This window comes from Pelophylax lessonae (genome assembly GCF_965119305.1).
Source record: "Pelophylax lessonae genome assembly, chromosome: 5".
Classification (NCBI taxonomy): Eukaryota; Metazoa; Chordata; class Amphibia; order Anura; family Ranidae; genus Pelophylax; species Pelophylax lessonae.
The window spans coordinates 370,983,959-370,997,449 of NC_138772.1; the positions used below are offsets into that span (position 1 = coordinate 370,983,959).

A 13,491-nucleotide genomic window follows, 5' to 3' on the forward strand; every position below is an offset into this window, starting at 1 on the left:
GTTGCAGGAACTGGAAGAGGAATTCCAGGCAACAGAGGATCTGTCCCAAAGAGGGGATAGTGTGCCTGATGCAGTTTTTAAAAGGATCAGTGTTTTGGGGTCTGTCCTGAGTGAGCCTCAGAAATGTGATGACATGTGGCTTGAATCACCCCTTTGGAATAAACCGTTCCTTCAAAAACTTCAAGCATTGGAAAATGTATCATTAGAACTTCAGCAAACAAAGGAGCTGAGTAAGAAATGTGATGATTTCTCAGTTCAGGCTGAAAACCTAGTGGGGAAAACTAAGGCTGTTGGTGAAAACGTGAAGCAAATGAATAAGTGCCTTTCAGGGAGTGTTTCCAAAATGGAACTGGTGAAAGACGGGTGGCAGAAGTTTGATCGTGATCTTGAGATGCATTCCATGTGGAATTCAGATAGAGAAAAAGAACTAGGTGACCTTGAGCGGTCAAATAGTTCAGCAGAAAGTGCATTGAAGAAACCTGTAAAAGAATGTGTTGCAGTTCCATGCTTCTTCACTGATGCAGAGAGGAGGTCTATAATGGATACCACCCAGATCGCTGGGTTCAACTGTGTTGTTGCCTTTAACCCCTATGTTGGTGTAAGGAAAGTTGATGATGTTCTGGTTGACTACTTCTGTGAAGAGTTTGGCAAGAAATATAAACTGAATATCAAATCAAATAGTAGGCCTTTACTGCGACTCGCTCAGGAGGGCGAAAAGTTTAAGAAGTTGATGAGTGCAAATGCTTCCGATCTGCCTATGAATATGAAATGTTTGGTGAATGATATTGATATCTCTGGGAAAAGGAACAGGGGTCACTTTGAAGAAATGTGTGACAGCCTGTTGTCTCAATTGGAAAATCCTCTGCACAGCATCTTAGAGCAAGCAAAGCTCAAGAAGGAAGATCATTCCCTTTTACAACAAAAAGTCAATGATTGTGTACAGATGTATGGAGAGGCAACTCAAGTCACAGAGGGATGTCAAGAGTCCCTACTTGGAACAAAGCTTAGTGAAGCAAAGGTTCTCAAAGTTTTGTGGAAAACATTTATGGATTGCAGAGAGAGGCGTCTTAAGAATGTTGAAGACATTAAGACTAGCCCAATTGAGTTGCCTATGGATCACGGTCCTCCATGGTGGATTGGACAGACGGTTATGAGGGACAAGCTGTCTGACATTTATGAGAAAGCTGTCAATGAAGATGACAGAAACGAGAAGGAGCAAAATGATGCCAAAAATGCAGTTGAAGAATGTGTATATGAGATGAGAGACAAACTGTGTGGCATTTATGAGAAATCTGTCAATGAAGATGACAAAACAGTTTCATCCGGAAGCTTGAGGATAATAGGAGGCTTATCAGTGAGTCAGCAGTGCCTGACACATGCGTGCCTGGAAATATGTGTCCCAACCCTAGGGTTGAAACAAGAGGGGGGGGTATGTGACAGGAAGTCAGGTAAATCTGGGAATGTAGTCACTGAGAGGAGACACATTCCCACCTGCTTTGAAAGTTCACTGATACTATAGGGTGTTGGCTGCAGAGAGAGCCAGCAGGAAGTTGAAAACCATTCAGCTGTTCAGAATGAGGAGATCAAGGACTCTATAATTTGTCCAGAGAAAATCTATTGAGTGCTGCCTCCTGTCGCCGTGTAGGCTGGGAGAGGAGGACAGACATACGTGTACCTCCCGACGCCGTGTGGGCATGGGAGAAGGACTGCTGCCGCCTGTCGCCGTGTGGGCTGGGAGAGGGGGACAGTCGGATGTGTGCCTCCCGACAAGCTGGTGAGCATGGGAGAAGACCCCCTACAGCGATGTGAAGCTAAGGAGGGTAACCACGAGTGAAGACGTCTCAAAGGTGAGAAGACAAAGTGTTCCATGTGAAGAGTGTGAAGAGTAAAGGGACCTGTTAAATGAACTGTGTTCAATGTGAAGAATCTGAAGAGTAAAGGATCCTGTTATAAATGAACATGTGCTGTGTGAAAGAAAACAAAGGGACATGTTCAATGGACAATGTTTGTGCTGTGTGAAAAGCAAACAAATGGACATTTGTTTGCTTTTCACACAGCACAAACATTGTCCATTGAACATGTCCCTTTGTTTTCTTTCACACAGCACATGTTCATTTATAACAGGATCCTTTACTCTTCAGATTCTTCACATTGAACACAGTTCATTTAACAGGTCCCTTTACTCTTCACACTCTTCACATGGAACACTTTGTCTTCTCACCTTTGAGACGTCTTCACTCGTGGTTACCCTCCTTAGCTTCACATCGCTGTAGGGGGTCTTCTCCCATGCTCACCAGCTTGTCGGGAGGCACACATCCGACTGTCCCCCTCTCCCAGCCCACACGGCGACAGGCGGCAGCAGTCCTTCTCCCATGCCCACACGGCGTCGGGAGGTACACGTATGTCTGTCCTCCTCTCCCAGCCTACACGGCGACAGGAGGCAGCACTCAATAGATTTTCTCTGGACAAATTATAGAGTCCTTGATCTCCTCATTCTGAACAGCTGAATGGTTTTCAACTTCCTGCTGGCTCTCTCTGCAGCCAACACCCTATAGTATCAGTGAACTTTCAAAGCAGGTGGGAATGTGTCTCCTCTCAGTGACTACATTCCCAGATTTACCTGACTTCCTGTCACAATATATATATATATATATATACACACATATTATGTATGTATGTGTGTGTATATATATATATAATATAGTTTTTGATTTTTTTTTACATTTGCGCATAAAAGAGGTTTCTCAGAGCACTGTAGGTTAGCCTACATCAATCGGCTGCAAATTTGTTTCCACTAGCCCCGTCACTTCAGATTACTGTTAGAAACTGATACAGTACTTAATAGGTTATGTGTTTTTTTTGCAATGCTATTAAAGCTGAAGTAAGAGCACTAGAATACAGACAGTAGAAGCCCCTTGTACTGCACATGCATTAAAATCCTTTAAAAAAAAAAAAAAAAATCCAAATGTACCTAAAATAAATGTCTCCAATCGGGTCATATGATCTGCCTGTCATCCTTCTTATTTCAGAAGCTGCAGCCTAGGAGGAGGGATTGCTGCAGAGGCTTAAATTTGGTAACTTGATGTAGTCTGGACGGAAATATGCAAAGCACTTGTACCGGATAGTTGGGATATTCCTGTAGAACACTAAAATAAGTGTAATAGCTGCCACTTTTATTACAACAAAATATTACTTTAAAAGGATAAGGAACAGTAATTAGAGGAAGGATTGCTACGGATAAAAAAATGTCTTGGATTTGAATTTAAAGATGTGTGAAACGTCGCCCTATGTGTTAGTATACAGAATACAGTTAACCAGTTAACTTTGTCACTTACATTTTTCTTTGCTAAATGTTCTAAACCTAGTAGATGGAGGCACTGCGGCTGCAGCTTGTGTTGCCCCAAGCACAGGAAAGGTTAATGTTTGTTCTTTCTCCTCTGTAGGTTTTTGCTGGTTCAACCAGCATGTGCTGAAGATGAAAAGCTCCTGGCAGATGTGATAAGTTTCCTAAACAAGATCCTGAGAGAACAGAGTAGAAACTCAGATTCACAAGATCTCCAGTGGATACTGGAGATGCTACTTAAACAAGTAAGAATAGTACCTTAGAGTGTTGCAATTGCCATTTCTGACAGATGATGCAGCATTAACATCCATGGCCAATAAAGATAATTTAGCTGTAAAGGGTATACATTTATTTTGTTCACCTGCCAAAGCAATTCTGGTGGGAGCACTGAATCTGTCTCTTACAATGCTCCGGGTCTCAATAAAAAAAGCAAACACAGCAGCAGGAATGACATTGTATGATAATCAGGAAACATTATTTGGTTGCTGGCACAATGAACTATTCATCCTGAGTATTTGTAATGATTCTATCCTGCCTTGCATTTATGGGCTAATGCAGTACTGGGAAATCTTTGCCTTCACTATAGCTGTTTATGCTTTTTGCTTTGTGTGTGTATATCTGTATGTATCTGTATACATATACAGTGTATGTGTATTATATATATATATATATATATATATATATATATATATATTTTGTTGGGATTAGCTCGGTGGCGGGTGTGTATGACCCCTTGGGGGGGGGGGGGGGTTAGTTACACAAGGAGATAGCCGAGAAGTGGTTGCAAACAACAGTGTAAGGTTTTATTCACACAAGTGCAAGCCTCAAAAACATCAAAATAAAAATAAAACACAAAATAAATCCTTGCCACTGTGGGTGGCTGCCTTCTCACATACAGGAACCTACCTACGGAGTCTGTCTCCAACCTACTGTTGGGCAAACTTTTCTGATCCTACAGCAGACACTCCATAGTCCATGTTTTTTCTTCACACAACAAATGTCCATTGAACATGTCCCTTTGTTCTTCACATAGAACACATTCCTTTGTTTGTCTCTTCACATAGCAACCATTTATTTGCTTGTCTCTTCACATAGCAAACAGTGCATTTATTTCTTTCCACATAGAAATAGTCCAAGACCTCACCTTGAGTAGTCTTCACACTTTTTATCCTCCTCAGCGCACATCGCTCCAGGAGGTCTTCTCCCATGCTCACACAGCGTCGGGAGGCACACATCTGACTGTTCTCCTCTCCCCAGCTCACACAGCGTCAGGAGGCAGCAATCAATAGACTTCCTTTGGACAAATTATAGAGGCCTTAACTTCCTCATTCCGAACAGCTGAAGTCTGTTCAACGTCCTTAGACAGTTCTGGCTACCTTTGCAGCCGACACCCTATAGTAATTGGGGAATTTTCCAAACCAGGTGGAAATGTATCTCCTGTCTGTGACTACATCCACAGATTTACCTGACTTCCTGTCACATACCCCCCCCCTCTTGTTTCAACCCTAGGGTTGGGACACAGATTTCCAGGCACGCATGTGTCAGGCACTGCTCTTGACTCTCACTGATAAGCCTCCTAGTATCTTCCCTCCCCAGTTCATTAACAACTGCTAACCTTTGTTGAAATGCTTGTAGGGGTGGCTCTTTCTTTAAGTCCGTTAGCTTGTCTATACACACTTGTTTTGGCTGATCCTCTCCATCTTCATATAGCCAATTCTCTGTATCTTCAAGCTTCAGGATGAAACTGTTTCGGTCATCTTCATTGACAGATTTCTCATAAATGTCAGACAACTTGTCCCTCATCTCATATACACATTCTTCAACTGCATTTTTGGCATCATTTTGCTCCTTCTCAGGTTTGTCCTGCATAACCATCTGTCCTATCCACCAAGGAGGACCGTGATCCATAGGCAACTCAATTGGGCTAGTCTTAATGTCTTCAACATTCTTGAGCTTAGCTTGCTCTCTGCAATCAATAAATGATTTCCACAAAACTTTGAGAACCTGTGCTTCACTTGGCTTTGTTCCAAGAAATATCTGTACTTTATCAACTTTCCTTCCACCATCATATGGGTCAAAGGCAACAACACGTCTATTACAGGTTCCTTCAATGCACTTTCTGCTATTGCACTACTTTTCCCTTGTAGCTCCTTTTCTTTATCTGAACTCCACATGGAATGTATCTCAAGATCATGATCAAACTTCTGACACCTGTCTTTCACCAGTTCCATTTTGGAAATATTCCCTGAAAGGCACTTATTCATTTGCTTCACGTTTTCACCAACAGCCTTGGTTTTCTCCACTAGGTGGTGTTTGCTTTTTTCTCCAAGCCTTATATCACTTGCTTTAGTTTTCTCCACTAGGTTTTCAGCCTGAACTGAGAAATCATCACATTTCTTACACAGCTCCTTTGTTTGCTGAAGTTCTAATGATACATTTTCCAGTGCTTGACGTTTTTGAAGGAACTGTTTATTCCAGAGGGGTGATTCAAGCAACATGTCATCAAATTTCTGATGCTCACTCAGGACAGACCCCAAAATACTGATCCTTTTAAAAACTGCATCAGGCACACTATCCCCTCTTTGGGACAGATCCTCTGTTGCCTGTAATTCCTCTTCAAGTTCTTTCAACTGAATCTTCATCTCTTCTACTTGCTGTTCTAAGGCTCGCTTAGACTTTTCTAGCTCCTGAACGCTTTTCACAACATCATCCTTGGAGCTGACCAAATCTTCCATTTCTGTACACAGCTGCTTGTTAACTCTTTCTAGTTCAACCTTACACTCTAGAGCTTCCTCCAAAGAGCGAGCCAAGAACAGGGCTTTGCTCTCTTTATCACGCGCCTCCGCTTCTGCACGGTCGCGTTCTTCTGCATATTTTGCAGACACAGTCTTCTCCTCACCAAGCATCTGATCAAACTTCTTTTTCACATCTTCAACACTCTCTAATGAACCAACGCTTTCTTCCATGCGTTTTTTCATATCCGCTCTCTGAGCTTGTAGTGTTGCGACTTGCTCTGATAGGTTTTTCTTTGCTTCCTCCTCCTCTTTTAATTGTTCCAGGACGCCATTTTTCTTATCTTCCATTTGTTTGAGTTTTGTGCTAAAACTCAGCCTTTGACACCTCTCTTCCTGTAAGAGTTCCTGAGTGTCTTGCATCTGCGATTCCAAGATAGAGAAATCTTTGGCAATTTCTCTAGATTTGCTGTCTGCTTGAGAAAGCTGATTTGTGACATTGTCCAACTCAACCTGCAGTCGGTTTGCCTTTTCTGACAGCTTAGCACACAATCGGTCACCTTCTGACACCTTGACTTGCGATTCCTGCAGCTGTGCCTCTACTTTTTTTCTCTTGTGTTCAGAATCTCCTTTTCCCTGCATAAGAGCTTTCACCTCATTGGCTAGTTTCTGGGAATGAGACTGTAATTCTGCCACACAGGCTTCTTTCTCCTTTAACTGCTGCTGGACACGTTGGACTTCATCTTTCCAACTTTCACAGTCCGTACGCAATTCATCTACCACATTGCTCAAAGTGGTGATCTCATACACAGTACTCAGTAATTTAGCCTCTCTCTCATTTTTCTCCTTGTCGCTGAGAGACCATGTCGTTTTCAGAGAGACATTCTGTTCCTGCACCCCCTGCAGGTCTATTTTTGTAGCTTCCAAAGACTGAAGACTTTTTTCCAGCTGATTACGCAACTCCAACATATCACGCATACTTTGCTCCGGCAAAGTCTGAATTTCAATTTCCTTTTCCATGAGGATGGCATCTTTCTCCATTATAGTCTCTCTACGTTTTTGTAACTCGGAAAAAAGAAGAGCAGTGGATTCTTCCCACTGTAACACCTGAGCCTTCAAGTTTCTATGCTCCATCCTAAGCAACTCCAGGGCTCGTTCCTTTTCTTCCATTTTCCGTTTCAAGGCATCCAACTCAGCCCTGCACACATACTCGGTTTCCTCCAAACCGATTGCCTCCATTGGCTGCTGGCGTCTCTGTTTCCAGCCTGCCATGCTCTCTTGGTGAGCCTTTTGTTGAGCTGCAAAGCTCCGCTGAAAATCCGCATTTGCCTGAGTGTTGCTGGGGACAACAACCTTTCTCTTTAGCAGACTTTGTTCAGGCATGGATGGGGCTCGTTCACACGGTAACATCCCCTCCATCCATAGAATTCGGTCTCTCATTTCAGCTATCTTTGCATCTTTCAGGCGTTTTGACCGCCCCATCTTCAATAACTCCACAATAAATTTTTCACAGTCCAGCAAAAAATTTTGAGACCACTGTCAATGAAATGAACAGGTGCACTAGATGGGCAGCAGTGAGATGACCTCCAAAACAGGAATGGTTTTACAGGTGGAGGATTTTCTTTCCCTACTCCTCTTTTCTGACAGTTTTTCACTAGTTTTGCATTTGGCTAGGGTCAGTGTCACTACTGGTAGCATGAGGGAATACCTGGACCCTATAGAGGTTGCACAGGCAGTCCAACTCCTCCAACATGGCACATCAATATGTGCCATTGCCAGAAGGCTTTTGCTGTGTCTCCCATCACGGTCTCAAAAGCATGGAGGAGATTTCAGGAGACAGGCAGTTACTCTAGGAGAGTTGGACAGGGCCATAGAAGATCCTTAACCCATCAGCAGGACCGGTATCTGCTTCCTTGTGCAAGGAGGAACAGGATGAACACTACCAGAGCCCTAAAAAATAACCTCCAGCAGGCCACTGGTGTGAATGTCTCTGACCAGACTATCAGAAACAGACTTTCATGGTGGCGGCCTGAGGGCCTGACGTCTCCTAGTGGGCCCTGTGCTCACTGCCCGGCACTGTGGAGCTTGATTGGCATTTGCCATTGAAAACCAGAATTGGCAGATCTACCACTGGCACCCTGTGCTTTTCACAGGTGAAAGCAGGTTCACCCTGAGCATGTGACAGACGTGAAAGGGTCTGGAGAAGCTGCGGAGAATGCTATGCTGCCTGTAACATCATTTAGCATGACCCGTTTGGTGGTCAGTGATGGTCTGGGGAGGCATATCCATGAGGGATGCACAGACCTCTACAGGCTAGACAATGGCACCCTAACTGCCATTCGGTATCGGCATGAAATTTTTGGACCCATTGTTAGTCTCTTCGCTGGTGCAGTGTGTCCTGGGTTCCTCCATGTGCACGGCAATGCCCGGCCTCATGTGGCGAGAGTATGCAGCCAGTTCCTGGAGGATGAAGGAATTGATACCACTGAATGGCCCCCATGCTCGCCTGACCTAAATGCAATAGAACACCTCTAGGACATTGTTTTGGTCCATCTGACGCCACCAGGTTGCACCTCAGTCTGCTCAGGAGCTCAGTGATGCCTTGGTCCAAACCCGGGAGGAAATACCCCAGGACACAATCCGTCGTCTCATTAGGAGCATGCCCTGACATACTACTGAGTACCATTTTGGGTTGCTGCAATTACATTTCCACAAAATGGACTAGCTTGCTGCATCATTGTTTCACTTTGATTTTTGGGGTGTCTTTGAAATCAGCCCTCTTAAGTTGATAGTTTTCTTTTCCATCCAATGATGTGACATAGTTTTGTTCTTAACACATTACCCAGTTCATATCAGTATAGATATCACGCATGATATATTTTTCCCCATTGAGATCTAGTGTGTTTTCAAAGTGTTCCCTAATTTTTTCTTGAGCAGTCAATATATATATGTGTGTGTGTGTGTGTGTGTGTGTGTGTGTGTATGTATGTATGTATGTATGTGTATATATATATATATACATATACATATCTGCATTTAAAGCAAGGTAGGATATCAGGTAAGGACTTGGCAATTTCCTCTTCTAACTCTAGATGCGTTTAAAGAAAAGCACAGGAGGTCTATCACATTGAGGGTATACTGTTGCAGGAGGATTGGATACTGAGAGTGGAAAAAAAAAACTGTAGGCCAGTCGAGGGTACCCTTCCATTTACCACCAGAAGGCCTTCAATTTTTGCTAGTGTCCTTGAAGAATGCACATCTTTTCTTCAGCTCTGCTGATAAAATTTCAACATATTTTTTGCTAGCTTTTGTTCTGCATTTTTCGTCAATCAAGATTGTTCTCTACACTGCTAAAGCTGATCTCTAAGATTGCAGCTATCTAACACGGCCTGTCTTCTGTTTGGTCTTTGGTGTGCTGCAAACTGACTCCTCTGGAGTCAATGTTGTAGGGCTAGCCTGAAAGTGACCTTCAGGCACTGGATTCTGCATAAAGCACTTTCCAGATCTCATTCTGGTAACAAATTATCCATGGAGTGCTTTCATGGTCTACAGCTGTTGGCATAGCCTCAAAACGTTCCTGTCCCTGATGTCTCGCTCTTTGAATCGGTCAGAGCACTAGGAACTTTCTCATTCATTCATTCATTCATTCATTCATGTTGCTGGGGAAAATAAAAACCAGGAAAATTCTGTGCTAAATGTGTTTGATTGAATTGTGTGCTAAATAAAAAATATTAATATATATATGTAAGCATCTCACACAGTCCTAAAGAAAAAGTCCAATAACAATACTAAATAAACGTGTAGTGCTATATAATGATTGGTGTCATAAGAATAGCACATAATCAATGCTTGAAAATATGTGTCCAAGATAAAAATAAATAGATGAATAAATAAGTGTGTAAAGTCCATACAAAAGTCCATAAGATATAAGTAAAAAGAGATTAAATCCAATGGTGAAAAAACATATGTGTTAAAGGGAAACCGCAAGTCCCAGCATGCAGATGGAGGTAAGAATCTATTCACGGCAAAGCTGGAGGAAGCCACCAGTGGAATGTATCCAAACAAATGGCCGCTTACCAAATTCTAATGCCCACAGTGTATGGAGAAGTGGAAGGGTGTACCTGAAGCTTATGATGACCTTTATCTGGTGGGATTAATCCCCTTCAAGTGCTATTGGCTTTTCCATTAATTTGGAGGCCAGTAGAATTGGGTAGACGGCCATTTGTTTGTATACATTCCACTGGTGGCTTCCTCCTGCTTTGCCGTGAATAGATTCTTACCTCCATCTACACGCTGGGACTTGCGCTTCTCCTTTAACACAAGTTTTTTCACCATTGGATTTAATCTCTTTTTACTTGTATCTTATGGACTTTTGTATGGACTTTACGCACTTATTTATTCATCTATTTATTTTTATCTTGGGCACATATTTTCATGCATTGATTATGTGCTATTCTTATGACACCAATCATTATATAGCGCTACACTTTTATTTTTAGTAATGTTGCCTGGGCACACTTACATTTCTTGCCTTCATCTGGTTCCTAGACGACAGAGGTAGTTAATGCTGAGGGACTAAGCTCTCCATCTGCTGGGTGGAGTCTTGAGTGCTCCACTATCTTTCCCACCTTTTATCGCATAAAGGAAGCATCTTCAGCTGCTGATTCATCATTACAGAGTACAACATTGAACTCAATCTCCAGTCTTTTCCTGCTGCCTACATTGACTTTGGGCACCTCCGCCATCTGACCCCTAGCAGCCACCCGCCATCTGGGTATGTGAGTACCTGAGGCTTTGCTTCGTAAACTGAGCTTTATTTCCTTACCACTTGCAACATGTCTATTTGTAGACATGTAGATGTAATGGTTTTGCTGCAACAGGTGATACCAGCTCACACTCCCTTAATGTTTCTGTGTCCTCTGAAGGTACCAGCATGCGCAATTTGAAATCCTGTTTCCCTTTGCTTATAAGATCTACTTTATCATAGCCTTTGCTTAGCTCCGCCAGGTATAAAAAGTCCCTTGTCTGGTCGGACAGGGTCTCTGCTACAGTCTAGCAAGACTTTGCAGCTAAAGTGACTGAGTTTCTACCCAGTTCTGACAACAGAGGCTCCAAGCATGCTCCCACACCTTACCCCGCTGATCTTCCCACAGCCTTAAAGATACCTGAATCATCGGCTGCAGTGTCTACCTGTCAAAAATATTGTTGAGGAGTCCGTGTTTGGCTGTTACTCTAGAATTAGGATACTGTTTCTGCTCCAATTAATGTGGTCTGTTGTGCCCTGTATCTTTAAAATTCAGCCTGCTGTCCCCAGTCTCATGTTTTTTGGAGCTCCTACAGCTGTAAAAAGACTTTTCCAGTACAGTCATACTCTCCAAGGTCAGGTTTCCCCTAGCAGTTGCATCTGGACATAAAGGAATGAGCCATACATGGGGGGGGGCATTCCAGGACTTGCGTTGCAGGTGGAGGCGGTCAAATGTGGACCCCCAAAATATTTTGTATCCACTGAATGCTGAACAGGCTTGTTTCCTGGCAGCAGAATGCTCTGATGATTCCATGGGATCCATACAGCTGGATCTAGAGCTTTCCTCCTTGTTTGCTCCACAAATCTGAATAGATCTGGAGAATAAGGATCATATTTAGACCTGTGTCTCTTCGAGGCTCAAGGATAGTCATGATTTTTCCGCAAGGTTTGCCTAGATAGATAAGAGTTGAGCTTGGTCCCCGTCTCTTTCAAGTCTATTACTACTTCCTTGCTAATTTTTGATGAAGAGATTGACCTTCTATTTACTGTTTAATGCTTGTTTGAGGAGTTTCCATGCACTTTACCCTATTTGCTAATACTGACCCATGAGATTAAAACTTTTTCTGTGTTCTTTGGAACTGCCATTACATTTCTTGGAGGTAGTTAATCACAACTTTTACCTGAAGGGTGTTTCCTTGGTTGTCATTGTCTTGGTGAGTTGAATGTTTGTCCTGACTGTCATTTGATGCAGGAAACCATATTACTCTTGGACCTACTGTATAATTGGATCAAGTGAGTTGAGGCATAGGACCTTTCTCTGATGTAGAGCAGCTCTGACTTCCCTCTACCATGGCATTGTTTTCAGGTCCATCTGTCTGACGCCATCACTCCAAAGGGAACTCCTTTATTCTCAATGAGTATTGATTCCCTTTTGGTCTTTTGCACTGTCACTGTAAGAATTTTGTTTTTGTTCCACCCTTCTGGTTGAATCGTATAGATAAGCTTCTAAGCTTATTCTTCTCCTTTAGATATTCCTTACTAATTGTTTTAATATATTCTAGGAAAAATATGTTGAGTATTTTTTTTTCTGTCTGTTTTCATGTTTTTGTTACCAAGTGGGAGTTGCGGCCTCATCCGGTGCCACCTTCAGATTTTGAGCTGCAGGCAGTCTCCAGTTTTGATTTTGTTCATGTTGGGCCTGTTAACATTTGTTTGCTGTTTTCCCATCACTCGGTTGGACTGCTTTTGAATGTCCCGAAGATGATTGTCGTCTTGTGTCCTTTAATACATGAGTAAGAATGCAGGATTCTCAGTGGATTGACATTGGTCCTACCCCTTTATGTTTAAGACAATGCTTTGCTACAAAACTGGGGCACACCAGTAGTAGGATGGATTATACAGAGTTAACCAGTGTCCATTCCTGCTGTTGGTGGCAGCATAACCCAAGGGTAATTCTTATGTCCCACAATGGACTTCGAAAAAAGGATTTAATGGTGAATACAAAAATTTGGTTTTTATTGGCTCACAATGTTTTTCTGAACTTACTAGTGAATTGTAAGTCAAGAAAGTGGTTAATCCAGAGAAAACCTACAGTAGTGAAAGAGCAAACAAAGCAGTGACTTCACTCTTACCAGATGGCTTTGTTTGAGTTACAATCACAAAATACTAAAGCACTTGGGCTTTTAAGGCATCAGGTATCACAATATGACAGCAACATATCCGCATACACAATGTTATTTTTACATAATATAAAAAGTTTGTACATAAACACATTTGAAGAGGTGAAAATATTCTGAACCTTTAATATAGGTGTACCCAAAACAAATATCCAGCCCTCTACAAGCTTATTACAATTGTAAATCAAGGTAACCAAGTGCTCTGGCCAAAAATGAACCATGTACAGTGCTATAAATAACTTAATTCTATACAAAGAGGGAGGAGAAGATCTACATTGCTATACTCTGTTATCGTATGCTTTACTGTTTTTATTTTACAGATTGAATAATAGATTCTGATATGTACTGCACCTGATGAAGCGGCTTGGACCGCAAAATGCGTAGGACTCATCAGTGACCCTCTTCTCCTCCCTCTTTGTATAGAATGAATTGATGTACAATTGCAATAAGCTTGCAGAGGGCTGGATATTTGTTTTGGGTACACCTATTTTAACC

At 42.4% G+C, this 13,491-nt stretch overlaps 1 protein-coding gene across 1 annotated transcript in view; it reads left to right on the forward strand.

Annotated features, from left to right (window-relative positions):
• The window catches only part of RTTN (rotatin), a 423,025-nt gene that overhangs the window by 193,217 nt on the left and 216,317 nt on the right, over positions 1-13,491 (forward strand). The window contains exon 27 of the mRNA XM_082257758.1: positions 3,444-3,588. Within this exon, the coding sequence (XP_082113884.1) occupies positions 3,444-3,588 (145 nt within the window). The remainder of the gene's footprint in view (positions 1-3,443; positions 3,589-13,491) is intronic.